We start from the raw sequence: 27,116 nt of genomic DNA, 5'->3' as shown, positions 1-27,116 counted from the left end.
TACCAATTCTGTTGGAAATGGACACTGGTGCAGTTCACCTCAGTGTGAATTGAAACAGACCTTGCATCAAACCAAGAAGCATAAGTGAATTAGTGTGATGTAGTCGTTTCCTTAGGGCACATTTCTGTTTTAGGTAATACCGCGTTCAAATGAGCATCCATCATGACAGGTTATGTTTCTCGCTCAGTTTGGTACACTCCTCAGACTTTCATCAGTGAAAGTGGGCCAAACCAGATAAAGGTGTGAAGTGTTTATGCAAAAGCAGCCAGTTACTGACCTATCTATCATTGACCTTTTGACCTCTACATGACACATCATTACTGTATACTCACCAGACTTAAATGGATCTATTTAAAAAGATAAAAAAAAAATTGATGCTTTCCATCTCTTGTAACACATTCAAATAGGCAAACTGATAAGTGGAACACCTACAAAGGTATAAACACACTGGTGAACAGGCTGTGAGTGTTTACATTGACTATAAACTTCTCTGGGTCAGATTTCTAATCACAAACAGACCTCCAGATGCTCTTCTACAAGTCCATGTGTTTTTGAGAGTTTGCTGGAGGTTTCTTTACACAGTTCTATTTCATTCTGCTCCTCCACATGTCTGAGGTGAGCTAAAGTGAATGTTAAATGTTTGGTTTTGGCACGCGCACGCTCCCGCGCGCCCCCGGCGAGGCCGCATCCACGGTGCGGTCACTTTAGCGGACATTAAGCTGCGGAGTTCAATTCCTCACTGACAGAATCCAGCTGTGCTTTTGGCATCTACCCTCCTGACGGATGGCCCCAGCAGCAGCACTGTTGCACGTGCGCGCGCACACGCAAGCTCCAGCGGAGGCAGGGCGCCCCCAAGCGGAGAGCGGCGCGCACGGACGAGGAGGAGGGGGAGGGATCAGGACTCGTCGCTGGGTCTGGACCGGGACAAGGGCGCGATCGGACGGCTCAAGTTAAGGCGCATCCAGGGCTTCCTTTCTTTCGTCTGCCGCCTCATCCCCCTTTTTTTAATTCATGTCCCCTCTTGAGATGAAAAGATAATCACCTGTGGAGCAGCTGCTGACAACGGTTTGAAATTGCAAAGAGGTTTGGTAAGGTGCGCTTTTACACACAAGTTTTTGCACGTTTGTCTGTTTCACTCCTGTCTTCCTTGCAGCTCTTCTTCTATTATTTATTTTTCTAAATCCATCATGTGTTCTTACGGAAACCTAAACTTCCACGGGATCCGTTTTTGACTGAACAGCTCTAATGAAATTCCACAAACTCCCTTTTTTGTTCATTCTGGCTTCTTCCATCTGTCATTTTAGAGGTTGTTGCATTAAATATGAATCATTTAAGCAACAACATCTCCCCTGTTCAATACTACTGTTCTGTCTGCTGTGGAACTCAGAGGGAATTTCTGCAGGAGCGCAAAATCTGGAGTTTGCAGCCTGTCCGCTAGAGGGCAGCAAACTGTGGTGCCTTACTTATGAAAGAGTACGGAGTCAAAAACTCTTGACATTTTATATTCCATTATGCATAAGTATATATTTTTTATTGTGAGTCCAATACAAAGGTCAGACTGTGAAGTTTTACAGCAAAACCTTTTCAATTTCACCTTCAGAAAAGTCAACATTTGATTGTCTTGGAGGATTCTGCTGTCGTTTTTTTGTGTTAATTGCTTAGCTGGATGCAGAGGGCATATACAGTCAGGTTATGCTCTGTGGTTGATGTTGATACTGATTTTCTTGGATTTGATTAGAGCTCCCAATCCAAAGGGATTCTGGATCATTTTAGCAGAGAAAAACCCTACAAACATAAAATTAACTCCACCTACCTCATCATAGCATCAGTAAGTGGGATGTCCTCTCCCCAGTGACACACATTTTTTGGCACTTGATGCCAGTTTGTCTCAGATGTAAGGTAAAGTCATTTCAAATATGATGTGATGTCATGAAAATGACTGGAATTCTGGGGAAAAGATCGGACCCACACTGTCACAAACTTTCTAAGAAAAAGTCTTGTCCTTTACAAAGATGTAAACAGACGCCTCGTCAGATTTTCTTTAATGTCATTAAGGTCCTTTTAAACCAAATAACATTCTTTCTGTTTCTACAAACAGTCTGTTCAGCTTCATGACATTTTCCCAGTGATCTCAGTGATCTGTTAGAAAGAGTTTTACATTTTGGTTGAGTTTTTAAGGAAACTGTATGGAAACTGGGAGCAGTCTGAAACAAATGTTCACAGAAAGCTTTTTTTTGTGTTTAACACCAAAGAAAACGAAAGAAAGACGTTTGTTCCTCAAAATACCTGCCGAGCTTTAGCAAAGATATTTAGACAAAAGTAGACGATCTCATGTATTTTAATTTAGTTTTACCAAAGTTAGTTCAACTCAATTTAAAAGAGACAAAAACTGAAAAATATGAAACCTGTCACAGTAAACATTAATTTTATAATCCAACAAGTAAACCTCCGGGTTCTGGCAGTGGAGTGTCTTCCCGATCAAGTCATGAATTTTGGATCCCTATTAATGAACACCTATGTCAACATTTCGCTCATTTTTCTTCCATGAAATTTTGGTCTTTTGTGAAAAATGAGTGATATACATAAATCACAAGTGTTTCTTGCGTTCGTCGTTAATCGATGTGCGCAGATAACCATCAACAGGAAATTCGGTTTTGAACTGTTCAAAATTTTGGGTTGTTAAGAATTTTGCAGTTTATGCAAATTTTACATAGTTTATGTACAACTATTCTGTAAATTTTGCCTGATTGTGCGTGATTTTTGCAAGATACATTCACAAATTGGTGGCTTTCCACTACCGTTCCACGTTTGTCCACATAAATCTAACAAAATTTTCATGCATGTACCTGTCACTGTCGTAAACACTCCTAGAAAATATTCCATAAAATCCATCCATTTTCCAAACCCATTCAATCCCTTTCAGGGTCACAGGGTTGTTGGAGCCTGTCCCAGCCACAGTCGGCATAGAGTGGGGTGCACCATGGATGGTTCTTCTTCAGAAAGGTGCTGAATAAAAAGAATGAAAGTTCTTTCTGTAAAAAAAAATTGGGGAAAAAACAAACTTGAACAAAAAAGTATACTCTGTATATTAATTTAAGATTTTGTAAACAGTTTGGGTTTAAGAAGGAGCTTTCTCACAGTCTGAGGGGGAGGAAGGGGAAGTCAGGAACTCGTCTTCCACAACATTATTCTAAGATTGAGATCTAAGATCTCTGATTCTAAGACAAGCTGCTTAATTCCAAGATTTAAGGCAGATTTAATGAATAACAATAAAAAGCAATCAGTAGATGTCCTCTCACTGCCCTACCTGCCAATTTTAACTGCGCCCTTTATTACACACATCTTTTGTGCCACAAATATATACTCCAACACCCACCCACACACATACATTACACAAGGAAGGTGGGACCTCTGATCTGAGCCTGGGGGTGTCCCTGTCGCTGTGGTGCGGGTTGTGGTCCTTGCACTTGAGCGCTGGACCTCTCCAAAATTCCTACAGTGGGTGAGCCTGGTTGGCCCATGTGGGACCCCACTTCTCTTGGGCGTTCTCCTCTTGGATGGGGGGTGGGACGCCCCTGCGTTGCTCTCTCCCGGACCTCCTGCTTGATTGGCAGATGGTTGCCTGGAGCGTGGGGTGGGTCTCCCTTGGGGGGTTCTGGTTTTTGCCTGGGGTTGGGGGATGCTTAGATCTCGCGGGTGGTGGTGGGCTGCTTGTCTGGGGCTGGGAAGGGGCTCTCTGGGGGCGACGCCCTGTGTTGGGCCCCCTGACATGGTGGGAGGGTCATTCTTCTGGCCAGGCTGAACTTGCACTGTGCGTGTGTCTGTGCCCCCCCTGCTCCTTGGCGTTGGGTGTGGATGACCGAGCACTCTCCCTCCCTTTACATTCCATCGTCCACCACAGTGGAACATAAACACTCACCTGTACACAGGTGTCAGCTCACCTTTACACAAATCAAGTGTATGACAGAATGAAATGCTTTATATAAATTGGTTTGTATGCATACTTGTGCGTGTGAACTGTAGTCGTATTGGTATGGGTAGTCGACCCATCCCCTGGGGGAGCAGTGAGCTGCAGACAAGCCACGCTAGGGAGAATATAAATAAAGCTTAGCCTCAAATACAAAAGGGCTTTATTCAAATGTGTGTCCAAAGATTCATAACCCCATAATGTAACAGGAAAATGTGTCCAAGAGACCTTCAGCTCATTCCTGTTTGCTCACCTGTTGAACAGGACAAGTTAAATTAAAAAAAAGAAGTCAGGAACTCGTCTTCCTGTTGTGGACGGGTGGCAGACACAACATCACTTATTCCAAAAAAGCAGCTCAATTCCAAGATTTAAGGTCGATTTAATGAATAACAAAACAAAACAAAAAAGCTGCTCTGTGGGTTTCAGTACACGGACACCAGTAAATGAACAGTGCTCTAATTTGTGAAACTCACGCGAATTATTCCGATTTTCTATGAGATGGTCATTTTTAAATCAATTTTAATTCATCTTGTTGGGTTTGGGGTGTTTTGGGGCTAAATTATCATGTGTTTTAACAATGTTTTTTTATTTACTGAGTGTAATTCCTGTGTGATGAGTAAAGTGATCAATAAAGTTTCTATCTATCTATCTATCTATCTATCTATCTATCTATCTATCTATCTATCTATCTATCTATCTATCTATCTATCTATCTATCTATCTATCTATCTATCTATCTATCTATCTATCTATCTATCTATCTATCCATCCATCCATCCATCCATCCATCCATCCATCCATCCATCCATCCATCCATCCATCCATCCATCCATCCATCCATCCATCCATCCATCCATCCATCCATCCATCCATCCATCCATCCATCCATCCATAATGCAGTTTTGCCAGTTTTTATTTGATATATGTCAGCAGTTTTAATCTGCTTCATGTAAGATGTGTGATGGAGAAAATGTAGATGTAAACAATGTAGCATTCAATAACATTAGTTGTGCTCAAAACATTTTCTTATTCTCATTTATCATGATTTTCATCTTGCTAAGGTTTCATGATAATTTTCTTCAAATCAAAGTACAAATTTTTTAAATTACATTTGTATTTATATCTCCAAACATTCCATGAAATATGAAATATGACACTGTTCCATGTAAACCCTTTCAGATTACACCTCTATTTTCATACTTTCATACAGAAAGCATCTTTACCTTTTCTTTTGTTTTTAAGCAGACAGGAGAGAAGAAGGATGCCTGGTTTGGAGGCCTTCATTCTCTGTCTTTTTTTTGGAGCCCTGACTCGCGCTCAGAAAGCAGAATGCAGCCGTGAGTGCAGCCGACGTGAACCGCTCTCCTAACGGAAAACGCACCAGCATTTTTTATTCATCCACAGAGTTGCTGATTTGTTTGCTTTCTTGTTCTGTCTAGGGAAGAATGAATGTCCCATAGACGTTTACTTCACCATAGACACATCTGAGACCATCGCCCTGCAGGAGTCCCCCCCAGGAGCGCTGGTGGAGAGCATTAAGGTTCCACACCCTTCATACTTTTACTCTTTTTTTTATCATAGAATGTTTTTTTATACCTGTTCCAGAAATGTTTGAGGTGCTAAGTTTTTTCCCCCCTGGTGATACAAATAGATCCACAACGTAGAGATAAAAGCAATGAAGAAAATCACAAAAACAATAAAAACTGCTGTGAATTTAGGAGAACAACTGAAATACATTAAATCTTAAAGGTATTCTGGGATAATAGAACAATGAACAGAATTCAAACCATGCCGGTCTAACCGAAACAAAATGTTAGCCACTTTAGAACTGCCTAAACTGATGATTTTCAAATTAAAATCTCTTGTAAAAAAACGAGCAACAATTCAGTCCCACAATTCTTAGTAAGTGCAGCACAGCAGTTTTTACAATGCGCATGTTTACATGTTGCTTTATGTAATGAAAACACGAGGACAGAAATGTTAGAAAAAAAGATTTAAGAGATTCAAAATCTATTCATTCCCAAATATGCAATATATTACATTTATGTGTTATGTTACATCACAAATAAGCAGACCCTGGTGCAAGCATGCAGAAAAATACATGTAAAATAATTATTAAAAAAAGTAAATAAATATAAAAAGACAGAATCACAAAAGGTATTTTGTTAGATGCAAAGAGATTGTCACAGCTTTTTACTTTTAGTGTTTAATTGTGTTTTCATTGAACATCGTAAGTCATTATATTCATAAAAACAAGTTATAAATCCTCTAATTTCATTAAAACCCTTTTCGAAGAGTTCCAAATGTGCTTTTTGAAGAATAACTTTACTGCAATTTGACTTTGAGCTTTAAATATGAAAAGTAACTCACTAATTTTTTTTGGTCAAGCAAAATCTGATAAATTTAGGATTTTTGGTCCCACTATTTGCAGAGTTTTTTAACATTCGTACAATTTCTATTCCCATTTTTCGATCAGGGTTTTGAGATGACCCCTTCCTCTAACACTTTAAACTGAGTATTTTTTTTGTTCAATTTGTTGTGAATCGGGAGCAGATGACAAAATACCAATCATATTTGTGGCATCAAAAATATGCAGGGTGGGCCACAAGCTCCCTGCTCTAAGCTTTCAGCAACAGGGAGGGGAACGGGGGCGGGCTTGCTCCGTGCCAACAGTCCCGTCCACAACTCAGAGGCAAATTTCTAATGAACTGTTGCCACTTTGCAGAAACTGTGTGGACACAACTTTTTTTTTTTTTTTTTGAAAATAGCAAATTCTTAATTAGAAGACCACTACATATTTGCAATAGATCAAAGAATGATTAGAGTGGGACTTTAAAGAAATAGGAAAAGACCATAACCTTCAGATTTTGTGTGCTGATCAATAATTGTAAATGAAATGTCATTATTTATATTAACATGCAACAACTGCATGTTGTTACGTCTGCATCAACAATGTTTTCAATTTATTTACATAATGCTATAGTTCAGTCTGGTTCCAGCGTCTGAGGACCATCCTTCCTCGGCTATTTAGGTTTTTAACTTCAACCAAAATAAAACTCTCATCTTTGCATCTAATCCATGGTGTGTTTTTGTCTTCTTGTTGCAGAGCTTCACTGCAGAGCTGGTGAAACGCATGCAAGATGAAGAACTCAGAGGCGTTGTACGAGTCAAGTGGAACACCGGAGGACTTCACTTTTCCCAGACACAAAGAATTATCAGCCGCATAGGAAATAATACTGATTTCCTTAATGTGAGCATCCATTTTCTGAACCCGCTTTCTCCATCGGGGTCACGGGTTTAGCCGAGCCTGCAGCTAAAAAGATCAAGGATATGGAGTTGAGTCAAACCTAAAGGCTGCTGTTTTATACATTAGTTCCTCTCGTAGCAAAAAATTGAAAACTCTGTCATTATTTTGCAACATACCATATATTCAAGGACTCCACTTAATTTAGCATCATCTTAAACAGAAAAAAACACTGTAGAAAATGTGTTTTTACAATAGGAAATACATTTAGGCTTGAAGGGTTTCAGGTTGCATAAAGTTTGCACGGTCAATTTATCCCAGTGTTCACACAAATGTCTAAATAAATCCCAGGAGCTTTGTTCATTTGTCACAAGCTGCTCCATCTCTGTGAGAGCCATAGGTTAGACATTTCTAAAGCTTTGACAAGTATCTAATTTTTCACTTTTTCCAGAGACTCAAACCGATCCAATATTTAGGCAAGGGCACTTACATCGACTGTGCCCTGAAAAAGATGTCTGAGGAGATGGATCAGTTTCCCTCCAGCCCCTCAGCTCTTCGTTTTGCTGTAGTCATCACCGATGGCCACGTGACTGGAAACCCTTGTCGAGGCATCAAAGTGGCTGCGGAGGAGGCCCGTGATAAGGGCATCCGGATATTCGCAGTTGCGTCATCTACGAACATCGATGAGACCGGTTTGAGGGAGATTGCCTCCTCGCCAGCCTCTGTCTACAGGGATGAGTTCATGGCTGTGGATTTGAGCTCTGGAGCCAGAATTCACGTCCAGACCATCGAGCGCATCATCAAGACAATGGTAAAACACGGACTTAAAGCAAACAAAACAAAACAGAGTTGTTGAGCTGTCCACTTACACTTTGCTCCTCTCCTTTGTCTTCACAGAAACAAGTGGCATATACAGAGGTGAGACCCAAAAAAAGCAATTTAGGTCTTTTCCATCTTGTAGATGGAATAGGAATGGGGAACTCCACTTATTCCTCCTCACCTTTTTTACCCGTGGTGTTCCTCAGGGATCTGTTCATGGAGCAAAGAATCTTTAGTCAGGGACTGTTTTTCTTTTTAACTTGACAGGCAGTTAGTGGTATCGTAAAATCAAATATTTCACATTTTTCAGCTTGGAACTAAAATCAAACCATTTTCACATTTTAAAGTTATGAAAAAGTAGCACTCCATGGCATTTCATAACTTCTACAACTACTATGATGCCTTTTAGTATCAAATTGTCAAGTTGCCTTTAATTCCAGAAAGTCTAAAAACATTGCTGCTTGTAAATGATAACTGATATTCTGATTGTTTTAATTAGAATCCATTTTAGTGCTTTTTAAAGTATCAAAGAGTCCCAACTACTTTTTCTTTGGGACTTAGTGGATTTTTTTTTTTAATCGAATTTATTTATTTTTTTGATATAATTTGGTTGTGTTAGTAACAATGTTTTAGTATCATAATTGATTGTTTTTGTGTGTGTGTGTCCTCCATACTCCAGTGTTACAAAGTATCCTGTCTGGAGACAGACGGTCCTCCTGGTCCAAAAGGCCACAGAGGACAGAAAGTGAGTTTTACACCTTCGTCCGAACACATCACTCACCTCGGCTCCGACTGATGTTAACTCCTTATTGACTGCAGGGAGCAAAAGGAGACATTGGTCAGCCAGGACAAAAAGGAGAAAGGGGTCGTCCAGGAGACCCTGGTATTGAAGGTCCTATTGGTCAACCCGGTATCAAAGTAAGACACCAAACACCAGCATCAGCTTTGATTTGGACTTTTTATCCATTTTATTTTTGATGTTTTCTGTATGTCTTTTTTTTATGCTGTTGACATTTGGACCTAGAACCTTTAATAATTGATTACATTCTTTTCATAAATATTTTCTCTTTTTCTCACTGTAGGGAGAACCAGGTCAAATGGGAGACAAGGTAAGACTTCGAGCTAGAAGTGACTTTAAACCTTTATCCATAAATGCAGATTTTAGCATGAAGGGTTTTTTTAACAACAAAGACTTAACAGTCATAAAAAATGAACATAATCCTAATTCAGGAGCATTTGTGTCTGTCTGACCACAGGGCGAGATGGGCAGTCAAGGAAAAAAGGTACAGTTTTTTCTTTCTATAAATTTGGTTTTAATGTCATTTGACGCTGTGCTGATCTTTCATTAATTTTCCCCTTTCCTTGATTTTTAGGGTGTTGCTGGTATTGCGGGGCGCAACGGTACAGACGGACAAAAGGTTCTTGTTTTGTTTTTGCATTATTCTGCTAAATTAAAATGCTATTAGGTCTTATTTACACATAATTAAACTTGAATGTCTTGGTTTTAGGGTAAAATCGGACGGATTGGAGCTCCAGGGTGCAAAGGAGACTCGGGAGACAGAGTATGATGTTAAATTTAACCTAAACTATTGGGATTTTTCTTATACATTGTGGTTATTTAAAGATGTGGTCATGGGGTAATTAATTGGTTGGTAGGGTCCTGATGGTCACCCTGGAGATGTTGGCGAGCGCGGCCCACTAGGAACTGATGGAGACAAGGTACAGGAGTCTGTTACAACACAATTCCTCATCTGTGCTGGTTATGGGCTATAAATGTGCTATAATCTGCAGGGGGATTCTGGACGCCCCGGAAGATCTGGTCCGCCTGGAGAATCTGGAGCTCCTGGACCAAAGGTAAACCAGGAAAACTTGTTCGCTAATTGAGTATTAAACAAAAATCTTCCAAAACGTCAGATCTTCAAACAGTAGTTTGCAACTCTGGTTCTCACCTACAGGGGGAGAGAGGAAGTCCTGGATCACCTGGTTTACCTGGGCAAAAAGGGAGGCGGGTAAGATGTGTACACCTGACAAATTGATTGACATACTGTATATTTTCATTCACCTGCAGCTAATGGCTCATTTCTATGTTTTTTTTAGGGGGAAAGAGGGCGTACTGGAGTCAGAGGCGAGCCTGTAAGAACTTCTGATTTATCTATCATATCCAAATAGTGTGCCATCGTCTTTTTGTTCCAGTTTCTATTATTTTCATTAGTTAATGTAAAACATGATGTATCGTTTTCTAACCATTGTTGTATGACGGTCCTGCCTATAGTACAGAGAAAACAAAAATCATAATAACATAAACTCAGGACTTCCCTTTAATGCCACGTTCAAGGCCGTGACACACAGCCACTACGTACATTTTGCGTATATTGCATGGATGAAAATTGGTCACAAGTGAAAATATGTGGAAAAAGTGAAAAAGGTCGTGGTCTTAATGTGAAATTTTCACTGATGAATCCCAAATGAACCATGTGAAAACCACGGAAGAAGTATGAATAAACCACGTAAAGAACACGTAAATCTACGTAGAACACGAACTGTGTGGGATTACTGCACTTTTATATCCAATTTATTCGTGATTCGTGTATCAAGTACGTAATTTTAAAGTGATATGTGATATAAAATGATACATTAGTGTTACATGTGTGAAATGTCCGTTAGACATACGTGGAAATATGTGGAACGGTCGTGGAAAGCCACAAACTGGCGTTTGCATTTTGCAAAAATACATAATAACTGCATATAAACTACATAAAGTGAGCGTAAACTGCGTCATTTTCAACCGACCAAAAATGTTTACCGGCTCAAAATTATCGGCCAAAACCCTCGATGGACATCTGCGCACATCTACGAATGACGAACGCAAGAAACACTTACGCATGAATAACGTATTTCACGCATGTATCACAAAAGAATAAAAATGTCATAAGTGTGCATAGTGTCTTTGTGTTGTGGCCTGTGCGCTGGGTATGGGAAGCATGTCAGTAACTCAGACAAAGAGATTTAAAAATAGATTCCTGCTGCAGAGCAACCTATTAGCAAAAGGTTACGGTGTGGTCAAGCTCTTTATTAACCCTTCCCACAAGGTCAAATTTGACTGGTCCTTCGATTTATTTATTTTTTGTTTAAATTTTTTTTTTATTATATATTTTTTGGCAACTAAAAATTTTTGCTTCCCAAAATGAAAAAAAAAAAGTCAAATCAATTTTAAAAGCCTAGAAGAAACATTTTTGGGGGTTCTCTATATCAGGTGGACACAATGGTGGAGTCAGGGAGTGGCAGAATCAGAGTCTTTAATATAAGTTCAGGAGGCCATCCAAAAGAGGAATGAATCAGGAACAAATTACGCTATGAACTCTGGAGAGATTAAGGCTGGATTGCTCACAGGGAAAGAAAGACAATCTGGCACTGGCTTGAGAAAAGAGCACTGCTTATATAGGGAAGACAATGAGGCACAGGTGGAGCACATTAAAGAGGAAGCAGATCACACAGCAGGAACTGGAAATGAAGACAGAAAAGACAGGCCTTCAAAATAAAACAGGAAGTGACGGCCATAGGGCTAACTAACACTCTAGGGTTAAATAATCCTGAGATTGGAGAACTTTGTAGAAAATAATGAAATCCCTGTGGGATGTAATGCATCTCATGTTCCAACAGGAGGTCATCAAAGAGCAATTTAAGGTTGAAATAAATGATCAGTCCTGCAATTTTTTATGAGAATTCTGGCTTCATGTATTTTGGATTAGTTAGACTTTTTAGGAACCTTTGAAGAAACCTGATTAAACTTAGGGAATTACTCCAATCTTGAAGTGAAAAATCAATTGACTCATATTCCTGCATCACTAAAACATTGTTATGACTTGCCTCCAAAGAACGCCATACCTACTGCAAAGCATGGGGGTGGAAACATCCTGCTTTGGGGCTATTTTTCAGCAAAGGGACTAGAACGACTGATCCATTTAAAAGAAAGAATGAATGGGGCCATGTGTCGTCAGATTTTGAATGAAAACCTCCTTCCATCAGCAAGGGCATTGTAGACGAAACGTGGCTGGGTCTTTCAGCATGACAATGATCCCAAACAAACTGCCTGGGCAAAGAGTTGAAGTTTTGTTATTGACCAAATAATTATTTTACACCATAACTTACAAATAAATTCTTTGAAAATCCGACAATGTAATGTTCTGGATTTTTTTTCTCATTTTGTTTGTCATAGTTGAGGTTTAACTTTGATGAAAATTACAGGCCTCTCTCATCTTATGAGTGGAAGAAATTCCAAAGTTGGTGGGTGACTAAATACTTTTTTGCCCCACTGTTTTTGATAAAAGAGTGCAGTTCCAGAAACTGGAAGTTTAATTGCATGAAAACCATGATCTTCTGGTCTCAATGATTAATATTTTCTAGGGAAGGAGAGGAGACTATGGGAAGAAAGGGGCTCGTGGGCCACCAGGTCCCACGGGAGAAAAGGTATTCACTTCTATTTACAATCTCAATACTTTTTGCAAAGACACCAAGAACTTTACTGATTGAATTTTACTGTGTTATAGGGTGAAATGGGGCCTGAGGGCTTGAGAGGACTTCCAGGTGAAGCAGGAATCCAAGGGTCAAAGGTTGAAGGAATTATTTCATTTCATTTTTATTTTAACATGTGTCTCTGAGAACTTTACCCACTCATCTGCTGTTGTTTTCACCATTTATATACTAAAAGGGAGACAATGGCCTGCCAGGTCCCAGGGGAGCAGCAGGGAAACCAGGAGGTCCTGGGAAGAATGTAAGTAAAGGCTATTGTGGGTTTAACTTTAAGAGTTTTCTTTGACAGACCTAATTCAGATTTCTCAAAAACCTTGACTAAACCATAGGGGACGAGAGGAGATCCTGGTGATGCAGGACCAAGAGGCGAACCTGGACCACCTGGACCAAAAGTGAGAACCTATCGCGTCAGATTCAGTTCTACAGCCCACAACGTCTTCATCTAAACATTTTTACCTCCACAGGGGGACGTTGGAAGACCTGGCTTTGGCTATCCAGGACCAAGAGGACCTCCGGTATAAAAACTTAACCCATCTGATGTTTCAAAGCTGGGTAGTAGAACATTTATTTACTTCAAAACTTTCTTGCTTATCTCCAGGGTGAAAAGGGAGAGAAAGGCAATCCTGGACCTCGTGGCAGCCGAGGAGAGTGTGGTCAAAAAGGTGGACCTGGAGATAAAGGACGTCCAGGAGAACCAGTAGGAGGCTTTTGAAAAAAATTAACTTGTCATCAGTCTCTTGTTTAAGTTCAAAAGTTGCTAATATCTCTGTTTTAATCAGGGGGAGCCTGGATCTATGGGGGAGCCAGGACCCAGAGGACAGAGAGGAGAAGCTGGGCGAGACGTAAATACATAAAAATTTCACAAAATCTTTGTTTTTTGAGCTATGGGCATTTGAAGCGGGATCATGCAATAAATGCCCTGACTTTTACATGTTCACACTGGACCAATGCTAATGCATGTGCCTGCAGTTGGAAGAGATGTGGTGGGAAATGTCAAAGTGGTGCAAATGTCACTAATCTTGCCCCAGGATTTTTTTGTCACAGTTCTGTTACGACACATGAAAAACTTGTTGTAATTGCAGTGGGTTTTTTCTATGTTGGTATGACATGGTCTGCCAACAAATTACAAAATGAACAGTAAAAGTGTAAATGTGAATCTTGTCCAGTCTCTTCCAATCAAACAAAAAAGGTGTAACTTACATTTTACAATAATTGTCATCAAAACTTTAGCCATAGTTTACATCAGAACCTCCCTCTAAAGTACACAGTTATATTGACAACATGACTAAGTAATTTGACTGTATTGTTCGTAGACAATGACACAAGGACTTGACATTCTGATGGCACTGACATGTTCAATGACATAAAGACTTAGTTTTGAACGATGAACTAAAGATTTTGAACAAGTTACAGGCTTTTGCAAGAAATCCATAGTGTTTTGCTGTTTGTACAAATTGTTTGGAGAAATGCACACACGTATTTGCAAACTTCAATTCTGATCTGAGAATTGTACTAAAGCGACTGAGAAAAACTGTAACAGACCATGTCATACCAACATAGAAAAAACCGACTGCAAACAGTAACACAAAGGGAAAAAAAGGATAGGACAATATTCTGTACAACAGTACAGGCAGTGCAGTAGGAATTGGTGTGGTCTTCCTACACCTCATGTCGTTCCTTGTTTGTTAGGCCACACATTCTCATCCACATCACAGCGAATATCCTCTCTTGCAATGCAGCGAAAAATGTTGGTCACATTGTGACAACTTGGTCAACCATTTTGCAGTTGATGACTTATACGATGAACTAATGACTAGGTGTTTTGAGGAGTAAGACTATTGCACAGTGAACTATATAATACATTTCGATCAACATGACATAAACAGTTGATAATGTAGCAAAGAGCAGAGAATTGTACATAATCATTTGCATGGATGTACCAAAGCAATTGCAACTTGTTCAAAGAAGTGAGAAACTGCTTATATGATGTGCACAAGTGACATCATGATGTGAAGATTGAACAAATAGTTTTGGGAATTTCATTCTGATCTGAGAATTGTACTAAAGCAACTGAGAAAAACTGTAAAAGGGGACGGCATCTCTTGTGTCACTACCAAATCTGAGTCCCTGATTGGCCAAAGTTCAACTGGTTTGACTTCACGCGTTCAATTGCCATCAGGTTTTGTATGTAGAGCCCAAAAATGGTCGTAGAAACTAGGGTACCTACACATGAATGCGGGAGTTCTGAATGCGGAAACCCGAAAACATGCATTTACACACGTGTAAATACCGAGTCATACCAAAGACTTTAAAAATGGGACCCAACGCCTCCCTGCTTGACACTCAGCATTAAGGGGTTGGATTGGGGGTTAAATCCACCAAATGGTTCCTGAGCGCGGCGGTGTCTGCAGCTCACCGCTCCCCCAGGGGATGGGTCAAATGCAGAGAACAAATTTCACACACCTAGGTGTGTGACAGATAGTGTGATTTAATTTTAATTTAATTTTTAATTAATTTTCATTGAAAGTGGTCGCGCATTGCCAAGGCAAGCAGCAAACATCTGACTTAGCATGTTTTGTTTTCTACAGGGAGATCCTGGGCCAGAGGGAGATCCAGGCCTCACTGTGAGTAAATCTTATTTACCAATAAAGACATTTTTCTGTCTAAAGAGAAATAATAATTCAATTGTGTTTTTGTTTTTTTCCCCCCTGCAGGAATGTGATGTTATGACCTACATTAGAGAGACCTGCGGCTGCTGTGGTAAGTGTCCTTGCCATCATGCATCAAATTATTAGGGGTGTGTATCGGCAAGATACATATCCTGATACGCGTGCCAAAATACGATACATATTGCGATATTGTATCGGAACACATTTTCTTTTTTTTAAGAGTATGTCTTTGAAAAAACTCTACCTAAATATCAACACGCCTTTCACTGTAATAATATCTCATATTGCTTTTACAAAAGCAAACTCATAGTGCTTTCATTAAAATAATAATATTTATAATAATATTTAGAACAGTCAACATTGTCTGATTTCCAAAACAAAATATTTTTCAGTATTAAAATAAATATATAATGAATGTGCCTTAACCAATAACGTTCTAAAAGTATGATTGAGGAAATAAAGTGCTGTTTATTTTTAACATTGTGGCTAAGACGCTTTATTTACATGACCGTCTGCACTGCAGTGCTTCACACGTGGAAGTAAACACGGATTTCACCGCTCATCACCGCGACGTTGGCCTTTTTTCAGACCGTTGTACACAACACTCTGATTCATCAGGTCGCTAAACTAGAATCTATTGCTGTGAGGTTTTGGCTGGTGCTCCATGCATGAGCCGCTGCGCAGGTGCACTGCTTCACCGCTTCACTTGTTCTTTTTTGAGCCCACTACAAAGCACCACAATCCGTGTTTTTTTAGCGGTGGGGGGTTTAAGTGGAAAACAAGAGTCAGGCACTGAAGGACGCCCATAAATAATTAAATGAATATCGTCTTAACAGCATTTCAAATCGATATAAATATTGTCAAATGAATTTTGCGATGTATCGCCGAATAGATTTTTCCCTACAACCCTGCAAATTATTGATTGAAAAATAAACAGATTGTTTGTTTGTTTTTTGCTGCATATGTCTTTTCCAGATTGTGAGAAACGTTGTGGACCTCTGGACATTGTCTTCGTAATTGACAGCTCAGAATCTGTGGGTCTTACCAACTTCACCCTGGAGAAAAACTTTGTCATCAACACAATCAGCAGATTGGGATCTTTTGCCAAATCCCCAGACTCAGAGACAGGTAGAAATGTCTGTTAAAGTTTCCCAAATCCTTTCCAGTGGGCTAAATTTACAGCAATTTTAAACCTTTAATATAACTGCTCATTGTCCCAGGCACGAGGGTTGGAGTTGTTCAGTACAGCCACAGTGGAACCTTCCAGGCAATCAGCCTTAATGACTCCAAGATCGACTCCCTGGCTGCATTCAAGGTCTCACTGAGAAATTCTTTTAAAATAAATTTTATACCAAATTTTTTATTGTTGTTTGTTTGTGTGCAGCAATATCAGATTTTAATTCCATCTTCAAACTTTAATCAATGCAAAACTGACAGATGCTGTTCAGTTTGCACATTTTTCAAGAAGAAAAGCCGTTGTTGGTTGCATTCTAAAATTTAAATCAGACGCCAAAAGGTTTTAGTTTTTAGAAATAAACTTTTAGTTAAAAAAATGGTTGACTTCAAAAATATGCAATAAGCTAAGAGTAGAATTTCATGTAATCTTTTCTGAGAATGGTGGACATAGTGTAAATCCTGTGTCTTTTCAGAAGAGCCTAACTCAAGTACAACTTGCAGCACAGCATTTTAGCAGGATAATGATGAACACTACATAAAATGAACATCTTTTGAGTTTGTTTCAAAGTTTTTTTATGTTTAATTTTTATTCCTTTAAACACTGTCAAACTAGTAGTGTTTTGTTATCTAGTCCTCCAATTACAGTTTCAGAAAAAAAATCTAGAGCAGTTTAAGGTATTTGTGCTATGAATGCATTGTTTTGTGTTAATTTAATGCTTAGAAGTTGGTTCATGAGGTCGATAAAAAGAACATTTTAAAAAGCTGGGTCATTGCATTATAAGTGATGAGTGTTAGTTTGATAGATTTTATTAATGGTGTTAACTTTGATGTTCCTAAAAGCAATTTGTCTTTTTATGTGGTTTCAAGTCAATGGAAATTCTTTTGAAATTCAGTTTTGCAGAAGATTTAATTTTCTTAGCATTGTTAGCACTTCAGCTTCATGTTTTTTTCCACTCAAGCATAAGTAGCGTTTAAGTATTGAAAGCTACTTGTGCTAAAATACAGTTTTGTTTGACATTTTTGATCATTTTCAGAGATAAACAGGGTTCTTTTATATATCTATTTAGTGCTTAATTGAATGGCTCCCATTTAGGTCCTCAAGTAAAATGAATGAAAAGCAGAGGGCTTTTTCGCCAGTTATGACACATTGTGTGTCTTTGCTAATGATGTGTTATCTCTGCTGTCCAGGAGGAAGTGAAACGTTTAGAGTGGATTGCAGGAGGAACATGGACTCCATCTGCTCTGAAATATGCCTACGACAACCTGATCAGGGACAGTCGGAGGGCTAAGGCCAAGGTCACCGTGGTGGTCATCACTGATGGACGCTTTGACCCAAGAGATAATGACACATTGCTCACTTACCTGTGCAGGTAAGCTTATACTTTGAGACTGAACTTGTGCCAGAGGAGGAATTTATTTTTTTTGTCTCTGTCTGTGTTTCTATGTTCTGCTGCATGTGAACAGAGATCCCAGTGTTGATGTGAGTGCCATCGGTATTGGAGACATGTTTGATCAGATTGGGGAGAATGAGAATCTGAACAGCATCGCCTGCCAGAGGGAAGGCAGGGTGACGGGAATGAGGCGCTTTGCCGACCTCGTTGCAGAGGAGTTCATCGATAAGATTGAGACTGTGCTCTGCCCAGGTAGATTCACACCATGGACAGGCTTGGTGTGCAACATGTTTGTTGAATGGACTATGAAATATCATCTATGGTCATGTTTCATTGATGTTTTTTCTAATTTCGCCAGATCCTGTCATCGTATGTCCCGATCTTCCATGCAAATCCGGTAAGATTTCTTCATTTGGTTTGTTACCTTCTACGTGAATATGTTTCCTTCTTGCTGCACCAGATTTTTTTGGTTTAATTCCATTTAAATTAATCTGTCTGCAAGCTGACTGCAACATTGTCTTTTTCTATGTCTACGTCTGTGTTTTGAACCATGTAAAGGAGTTTGGTGCACTGTGGTTTTATCCACCCTCCATATTTTTTAAGTATTAATATCAGTTTTACTTATGCGATCAAGAGGATGTGAGGGATCATTTTAAAACAAACTGCTGTGGCTCCAGCATGGCTTTGAAAAAAGCGTCTGTGGGACCCTGCCCACAATGTTATTCCACCCGCTTGTTGCAGGTGGGGGCATCAAAATGGGGCTAGCCCCATCCCCCTGGACGGCTCTGGCAGAAGAAGGCAGCCCCTCGTTGGTCCCCACCTCTTTGGAGGGTGTGACCAGTATGCTGAACGGCCTGAGCGAGCAGCAGTATGGGGTTGGCATAGCAACCATGGTGTACACAGCCCAGAGAGCCAAACTCAGCCAGGGAACGGACAGACAGCAGTGGACCCAGCTGTTCGTCGACTCCTTCAAATATGTCTATGGAGACATAATGGGAGACCCAGAGAAAGCGCTGATGCTCTGCTAGTGCTAATATGCTAACCACGCTACCTCGCCCTTACAGATGCAGCAGAATTATTTTTTTTCATCAACATATCGGGCATTTCATTTTCCTGTGCAGGTGCAATACACCATGTGGGATCATGCAAAGGAACTGCATGATGGGATGTGCGGTTCTAGCATTGACTGTATATGAAAACTGGACCAAGCAACTGTGACGTCACCCACAGAAAATGGTTTTCTTCCGGTTCCAACGAAATGTAGTCAATTCAGTTGCCATGTTTTTGCAATACGGACATGGCCATGCTAGAGCCAGACAAATTCAGTGAGGTAGTAAGGTCCGAGTCGCTCTGAGTCAATATTTCTATGGCAACAGATATCACCAATCAGGAGTGAGCTTGTTGGAGGGTCACACCCCTACCACTAGAAACCAGGCTCAGGAGAATGAAATGTTTCGAACATTCGACGTGAGACAACAATCTTTGAGACATCTGATTGACCAGCTTATAACTTAAATAACTTGCACTAAAGAAGACATTTAATAGAAAATGTGGATTATTAAGAACATTTAAAAAAAAAGGTAGCAGAGTGAGAATGGTTATTCTGACAAATAGAATATCTGAGTAACAGCTGTGTTTATTTCTCAATAGAAGTCTTTGGGACTTTGGCTTCTTGAGGAGTCCCTCTGTCCAATTCTCATATACAGTCAAGGGGTTGTAGACTAAAACAGCCTTTTTAATAAAAGGTGTATGATGGGAAAATGTGTCATTTCTGAATGAACTTTTAGTGTGATCTGAAAGAGAATGTGTTTTACCAGCATATCCATATCGTTTTTTCCACCATAGTGGAATACCATAAAAATAGAAAAGTGAGCAACCCGCCTTCATTTGAGGCGACTGTGGAGCCATTCATGCAACTTTTTGCACAGTGTTTGTATTATGAAGAACCGTTTCCACTATGAATCACAAGCTTAGTGAATCACTCATTTCTTTGCCTGTTTTGCACATATCCATGGTTACAACCCTTATGTTTTTCAACTCTGTGTGTAACAAGCCATTCCATGTGGAAAATGACTGGTTTTAGACGTGCATATCACAGTGTCTCAGTCAGAAGTTGGTGCTTGTGTGTTTTTTACTGATTAAATAGACTGTTTTGTCTTCTGGTGCATGCTTTTTTGCATGTGGCTTGGCCTGACAAGTTAAAGTAACCAAACATTATCAGATCTGTGACTGCAACAAGTTCATGTAAACAAACTGTTTTGTGTAAAATACTAGTTTTTAATACAGAAAATAAATATGATGTAGAAAACTCAAACTGTTTTGTCTTGATAAAAAATGATGACTTTAAATTAATGAGAAATCAAAAAGTTACAGTATTGTTTTTGTTTGTTTTTTTCAGTTTAAACTTTTGACAATCAGTTTTTCAGATTTAGTTCATTAATCCCATCCTATCCATTTGTGTATCTGTTCCAGAGCCTGCAGTAGCTAGTTGTGTCCAGCGGCCAGTGGACATCGTTTTCCTGCTGGATGGTTCTGAGAGGATGGGCTTGGAGAACCACCGCAGGGCCAAAGAGTTCATCGAGAACGTGGCACGCCGTCTTACCTTGGCCAACACCGCCACAGACGACAGGAGAGCCCGTTTGGCTTTGCTGCAGTACGGCAGCCCTGTAGAACAGAAGGTGGAGTTTCCGCTCACTCACGAGCTTGGCGTCATCTCAGATTCACTGGCCAATGTGAACTACATGGATTCCTCTTCGGCTCTGGGCAGTGCTATCATCTATGCTGTCAACAACCTGGTGATCAAACAGGTATGACATAGTTCTGTGACTAAATAATCACCAAACAGTTATTATTCATGTCTTTACTAAACCAAGATACATATAAAAAGAGAAAACTAGGACCCTCGGTACTCTTTTTATAGCAGGCATATCTAAAGTTAAGCCAATAGGCCATTTGCGACCCACAGGCCCCTGGTTCCTGTCATAGAATCGATAATATGCAGCGCCAGCACTTTCTAAAAACTGTGTGTATGATTTCTTGATTGTGGTTGGCTAAATTATGCAAAAGGCCAACAACACTAGATAACCCTTTCTAGTTCATTTTTAACAATTTGACTGCAGATTTAAAAAATCATAGTGGACAGCAACACGTGGAAATTGGGGGATATTTTCAGTGGAATACAAAACATCGGTTTCTGTCTAATAAGTCAAGAGATTGTGGCTGTTTTCAAGGAGTTCCACATCAAGAGGCACTACGACACAAGACATGCTAACTGGGAAAGAATGATGCATTGTCTTTAAACAGGAAGTTCACAGTAATATTCACCTAATCACCAAATCTGGGCCTCTTTGCAAATGGTTTGGACACCCAGAAGTCATAGCCATGAGTTAATTGCATTTTCAAAATTGTACCTTAAATTCAATATTGATCTTGTAAAGATAATACAATAGAGTCTTAATAATCTTAAAGTATCAAAACTAGCCATAGTCAGAACATTTTTGTTTTTACTTTTACTGTGTAAATTGACATTTGCTTTACTTACTGACAAAAAAGAAACAATTATATTTTCAAGATAAAAAGCAGTCACTTGAAAGTCCTGCTCAGTTTGTGGCAGAAGAAGAGCAAACACTTGATTCAGGATTCAGAGTCAGATCAAAGGATGAAGGCAGACACTGTGTCTCCTCTCCACCACTAGTTCTGATATATAAAATTATGTGAAATAATTTCTTCTCTTTTTGCTTTTTTCACTTTAAAAATCCAACTATCATTTAAAAAGAGAATACAAGCTAATATCTAAAAAAAAAAAAGTTGAATATTTTGAAAAGTGTGACTTTCTGAGCCACACAATCTTTTCCCACGCCTTGATTTCCCTAAGTGTTAAACTGATCACCCATCGCTGTGTTTGAAGGATGGCCGGCGGTTGTCACGCCGCAACGCGGAGGTGGCGTTTGTTTTCATCACTGACGGCATCACAGCCACAGAGCAGCTGGAGGAGGGCGTGAGTGCCATGAAGAGAGCAGAGGGCATTCCTACGGTGATCGCCATGGGGAGTGACACCGATGAGGAGGTGCTACACAAGGTGTCACTAGGCGACACGTCAGCCATCTTCAGGGGGGATGACTACAGCATGCTGAACAAACCTGCTTTCTTTGAGCGCTTCGTCCGCTGGATATGCTAGTGAGGAACTGCAGAGCTGTGGAGGTCATGAGATGGCGTCGGACCAGCTCCTTCAGAGAAAACACACACAGAGACGAAACTCTGTGGTCATTATCACTCCTGGATGTAAGGCACTGAGACGGTTGCATATTCTGTTGTTGTGGAGAAAGGAAAATTCAGCAAAGAAAATAACAAAGGCAGGACCAGTACTCAATCACAAACACACGAAATACTTCAGAAATCATTTCCTTCAACAAAGAAAAGGTGCAAGAGTATAACAGATTTTCTGTTGTTGTTTTTGTAAAATAAACTTGTTGCAGTAAGTCTCAGACACACAATCTCTCTTTTTTAAAGTTACTATTTACTTTAAAGGTGCTAGGGGTTTAAAAAAGCCATATGAGGGTTTCAATTTTTTTTTTATTTCTTTATATGCTGTAATTATTATAGTTTTTCAGGGTGTATGGTGATTTACACCTGTCTTCAGGAACACAATAGACACAAATAACCCCTTTTCAGGTACATCAGTTCCACCCATGTGAACACAAACATGAAAGAAAGAAATTTGTACACAGACTGTCAAAATAAAGTCTAACATTGTGACACCCCTAAGACTCTGTGATTTATGTGGAGCCGCACATTTTTAGAATTCCATGCATTATTCATGTCTGACTTGTAAAGTCAAATGTTTTTTTATATTAACATCTGGAAATAGTTTGACAGCAGACTCTAATTTAGAAAAATGTCACAAGTTTGGTTAGTTTGGTAAATTTTGGTTTTAGTTTGATCTCTATGTTGGTATGAAAAAATGATTAGTATAGGTGAAGGCTTGTTTCCTGTGACACTGTCATTTTTGTTCTGTTTCACATTATTAAGTTGAGTGAAATGAATTATTGTTGAAAAATATGATTGTATTATAACTCCTAATTGCAGCACATTTAGCAAAAAATGCCTTTTTTTAATCCAAATTATTTAAATACAATCTAGAAAACTTTGGTTTTAAAAACAGAAGTTCCCTCATGCTAGATTACCAACTGGGTATATTGTTCTGTTTTTAAAGCAAAGAAGACCTAATGAAAGCACTAATGAGTTCTGACATCTTACCAAAAAGAAATCCAAATACTCTTGAAAGATACCTTTTGTTTGTGGAAGACTTGGCTCTTCTGATCCTCTTTAAAGTCAAAATACTTGGGTTAAACATGCCTCAAATTTAAGAATTTAGTATTTACATCGTTAAAGCGATGATTTCAAGACATTATTAACATAATAATTCATGAATCAGAACCCACATCAAAGTTATTTGGGAAAGAAAGGTAACAGGTTGACAGAGCAATCAAAATCTGCCAGTAGAAAATATAATGTAAGCATGTGTCCGCTAGGGGGCAGCAGAGTTCTTAGTATGAGAGGCAAGAAGAATTAGCAAAGAGAAAAAACGAATAATTCAGCCCAAAAAGGTGTAGAAACTTTCAAAACTACTTTTTCTATTTTCATTTTTTTAATGGACGTGTAACGATTCTTACTCCCGAAAAAAGTACAACTTGAGCAGTAGGACACTGACTTTTTTGTTGTCTTATTTTTGGCTTCCTGCGGACGCCGTAGTTTGAGTCGCGTTGACAACTTTCTAGCGTTTCGTTGTCTGCGGGTAAAAAGGTAAATATACAATTATTTCTGCTTAAATTTTACAAATCCATCCCTTATTCTTTTGTATTCATGCGCTGGAAATATAGTTTCTTATTTTAAAAAATAGATTTGTTACCTTGCGAAGTTAAAAGGTTGCAGGGTGCAAAGTCTGGTTGTTCTGCTCATTGGCACAGACATAGTTCTGCACAACAACACAATTAAAAACAGATTTGTTAAAAACATCCACGTTGTGACGTCTGCACAATTTAGTGTGTGAGCCCTGCAGAGTCCTGCAGAAGCATCTTACCACTTGTGTCATGTCGTGTGTGGTGTCAGGATGGAGGGCCTCTCAGCTTTGTGTACCCCAGCCCTGGTTGTGGATTTGGACAAAGTGAAGAGAAACGCTCAGAGAATGATCGAACGCTGCCAGAAAATGGGGGTCCAGCTTCGCCCACACATGAAGACTCACAAAACCCTGTATGGTTCAGCGACTTCTATGCACAAACACCCTCCATGCATGTCTGAAGCTGCACAATCTAATGCTTGTGTGTGTGTGTGTGTGTGCGCGTGCGTGCAGTGAGTGTGCAGACATAATGACTGCCGGATCCAGGAGGTGTATAGTTGTTTCCACCCTGGCGGAGGCCTTTTTCTATGCTGAACATGGATTTGATGACATCCTCTATGCCTACTGTCTCCCATTTGATAAGGTTTTCCCGCCTTTTCCTCTACTGTAGTTCATAACTCAAAAGCTTCTTCAACCTCCACTGGAGAGAATTCTGTTTTGTTAATGCAACCTTAGATGGAGCGCTGTGCCGCACTGTCAGAGAAACTGGATCTTTTCCAAGTTCTACTGGACCATCCTGATGCCCTTGACCAGCTCAAAAAGAGGCCACTGAAAAACGGCCGCCTGTGGCATGTCTGGCTCAAGCTGGACTGTGGCAATGGGAGGGGTAAATACGCAGAAAACCTGCAAATCACATGATTTCAGGGCCTCTGAGCGCTAATGATGGTATATCTCTCTTCAGCCGGTGTGCTTCACTCAGAGCCAGGGGCGCTCCAGCTGGCCCAAGCTATTGCTGGGACAGAGGGTGTGGAGCTGACAGGAGTGTACGCTCACTGTGGGAACACCTACACCTGCAAAGGGTTGGAGCAAATACAGGCGGTCGCGCAGGAAACTACCAGCTTTGTTCTGGATTTCATGGAAAAGTGAGATCAATTTGACAAAAATGCTGTTCTTTGCTATAATACAAGGAGGAAATATTACACCCAGAAATGACAAAAAATATCCACCTGATATGTGTTTATTTAATTTATATCCTTACAGGTTGAGAGCTGCTGGCATCACATGTAAGTCCAGCATCGGGTCGACTCCTTCTTGTAGTCACCCAGTCAAAGACATGGCAAAGCTGGATGAGGTGCATCCTGGAAACTATGTCTTTTATGGTGAGTTTATGTTTCTGTAGATATTTTACCATTGAAATAACAGTAACAGCAATGATCTGAACTTGACTTTTGGTGGGTCGTAGATGTGCAGCAGTCTATTATTGGCTCATGCTGTCTGGACGATGTGGCCGTGAGGGTTTTATCAGGAGTCATCGGACACTGTCCTCACAGGAACCAGCTCCTGATTGACTGCGGATGGAGTGGAATCAGGTAGCTTCGTCTGTGTTTTCATCCATCTGGAGCACAGTGGAGAAGAAAAGGATTCTCCTCTGGACTGAACTAAACTAATGTGATGCTGATCCCTCAGTTTGGATGGAGCAGGAAAACTTTCCACAGGATACGCTGTAATAGAAGGACATCCAAATCTCAAGTAAAGCAACTTTATTGCTTCAAAAATGTATTTTAATCAAAGTTCAAAGTTAATTTAAGATTTTTCCCCAATAGGTTGTTGTCTATGACTCAAGAGCATGGAAGAGTGGAGCCGATCTCAGGTTTACTGGATTACAGCAAATACCCTCTTGGCTCTTTGCTAACATTGATCCCCTATCATGTAAGCACTGCTTAAATAGCTAAAGGATAATTATGTTCACTCCTATGAAAATTGTGTTTTGGGTGTTTTTAACATGTTCTTGTGGCATTTTCTCATGATGGAGGACATATATTAAGAAATGTAAGCTTAAACTTGCTTTTTTGAGCCTTTTTCTCAAATCATTGTGAATCAGGCGCAGACGAAAAAATCCAGCTGGAAATAGATCGTATTTGTGATGTAGAAAATACAGTGGGCGGTCCACAAGCTCCCTGCTACGCTCCATTCTGATGCATCCACTTGTAGACGACTAGATCTTGTTTTTGTCATCTGAGCCGGCACCTGGCTCAAAACTGTACGGCCAGATAGCCCCAGTATTGCTCGCCATTTTTGTTGCACCTGTAATGGTAGTTCGAGGGTCTGTAAGCTAGCGGGAGAGAGTGTAAACAGATAGTTCTCAGTTGTGGGTGACCGGAAATGGGAGTGGGGTTGCTACAACTCGGAGGCAAATTTCTAATGAATTTCTGCTCTGCAGAGACCAGAGAATGTTACAGCTTTTTTAATTACAAATTAAAGACCACTGGGAACGATTTTAAAATGGATCATGATATAACCGGAGTGGTCTAGGGTTCTGTTAGCAGAAACGGCCTTTGACAGCTAAACTTGAATATGTTATTTTAAGTGATGCTATCATAGTCTGTACACATTACTTTAGATGTTCTTCAATCTGAGTTTTGCTATGTAACTTTCTTTTTTGCAGTCGTGTGCAACAGCCATGATGCATCCTGTCTATCATATTCATAGTGACGGACATCTGCTGGGGAAGTGGACCCCCACTCGTGGGTGGTGAAGCCTATCCAGCTGTCATACAATAACTTCTCCGTGGGATAAGTGTGTTGAAACTTTTAGGAAAAAAAACTCAACCTGTGTAGTTGAGTTCCAAATAATGGAAGATCAAATTAAATAAATAAAGTTTATCATTCCAAGATCTGTAGATATATTTTGATCAAATAAAAGCAAATAAAAGTTTGAATGCACTGTCATGTAACAAAAGTCATAACAATGCTGTTTCTCTGAATTTTATAGAATTTCATGGTGTAAAATTAAATTAGACTGCACGCGCTTTAGTAATGGAATCAGCAACTAATCCTCAGCGTATAAGAGAATTTTATCTGCAGGTTCATCAACTTTAGCAGTTTGATTCTGTGGTTGAAATTATTTCATAAATGTTTTATGGTGAGATTTTTGAGCTCATGTCTGCATGTTTATGTTATGTTATAGTCATGCATGTTACTTTTGAGTTGCTTGTAAAACATTTACATGTGTTGAGTGAAATTCCAGCTTAAGCAGAGCATCTTTTCATGATGAATATATGAAAAATAATGTAAACTATGCAATGATAATTTTACATTTTCATAGTTAAGAATGTGTGTAGTTGTGGAACTTAATAAAATCACTTCCAGGAATGTCTTAAAATTATTGTAATAAAATTTAGCTCCAGATTATTTTTGCTTTCCTCTTGGCTCTTGCCAATCCATATTTTTCTGAAAAAATAGGACCTAGAGATACATTCATTAAA

At 39.6% G+C, this 27,116-nt stretch overlaps 2 protein-coding genes and 1 long non-coding RNA gene across 7 annotated transcripts; 2 read left to right on the top strand and 1 right to left on the bottom strand.

Annotated features, from left to right (window-relative positions):
- Positions 1-885: 885 nt before the first annotated feature.
- On the top strand, positions 886-22,560 carry col6a2 (collagen, type VI, alpha 2). 5 transcript variants are annotated; one of them, XM_011486529.4, is made up of 32 exons: positions 886-1,088; positions 5,213-5,304; positions 5,407-5,507; positions 7,074-7,217; positions 7,663-8,022; positions 8,109-8,129; positions 8,710-8,775; positions 8,850-8,948; positions 9,113-9,139; positions 9,287-9,313; positions 9,404-9,448; positions 9,539-9,592; positions 9,687-9,749; positions 9,822-9,884; positions 9,986-10,039; positions 10,128-10,163; positions 12,435-12,497; positions 12,578-12,640; positions 12,739-12,801; positions 12,890-12,952; positions 13,025-13,075; positions 13,159-13,257; positions 13,340-13,402; positions 15,149-15,184; positions 15,275-15,320; positions 16,205-16,357; positions 16,450-16,544; positions 17,594-17,775; positions 17,870-18,048; positions 18,155-18,193; positions 20,269-20,603; positions 21,704-22,560. In XM_011486529.4, the coding sequence occupies exons 2-32, from the start codon at positions 5,229-5,231 to the stop codon at positions 21,971-21,973; spliced, it is 3,036 nt and encodes a 1,011-aa protein (XP_011484831.1). In that variant the 5' UTR covers positions 886-1,088; positions 5,213-5,228; the 3' UTR covers positions 21,974-22,560. The 5 variants fall into 5 exon arrangements, with proteins under 5 accessions (XP_011484831.1, XP_011484830.1, XP_011484832.1 ...); XM_011486528.4 differs by having other exon boundaries at positions 898-1,093; XM_011486530.4 differs by having other exon boundaries at positions 911-1,088; positions 5,210-5,304.
- Positions 22,561-23,332: 772 nt separating this feature from the next.
- On the top strand, positions 23,333-27,003 carry zgc:162816 (D-serine dehydratase). The gene is made up of 10 exons (XM_004079023.4): positions 23,333-23,598; positions 23,905-24,045; positions 24,146-24,275; positions 24,368-24,518; positions 24,594-24,774; positions 24,893-25,011; positions 25,095-25,221; positions 25,319-25,381; positions 25,456-25,561; positions 26,298-27,003. The coding sequence occupies exons 2-10, from the start codon at positions 23,906-23,908 to the stop codon at positions 26,385-26,387; spliced, it is 1,107 nt and encodes a 368-aa protein (XP_004079071.1). The 5' UTR covers positions 23,333-23,598; position 23,905; the 3' UTR covers positions 26,388-27,003.
- Positions 23,506-24,012, bottom strand: LOC110016868 (uncharacterized). Its single transcript, XR_002292178.2, has 3 exons — positions 23,876-24,012; positions 23,705-23,770; positions 23,506-23,584 (listed from the first exon to the last, which is right to left on the bottom strand). It is a non-coding gene; the product is annotated as an uncharacterized LOC110016868 (long non-coding RNA).
- Positions 27,004-27,116: the final 113 nt, after the last annotated feature.

Source organism: Oryzias latipes, chromosome 17, assembly GCF_053564925.1.
Source record: "Oryzias latipes strain Hd-rR chromosome 17, Olatipes_Hd-rR_3.1".
In the NCBI taxonomy this organism is placed as follows: Eukaryota; Metazoa; Chordata; class Actinopteri; order Beloniformes; family Adrianichthyidae; genus Oryzias; species Oryzias latipes.
This window is presented reverse-complemented; position numbering and strand designations above follow the sequence as displayed.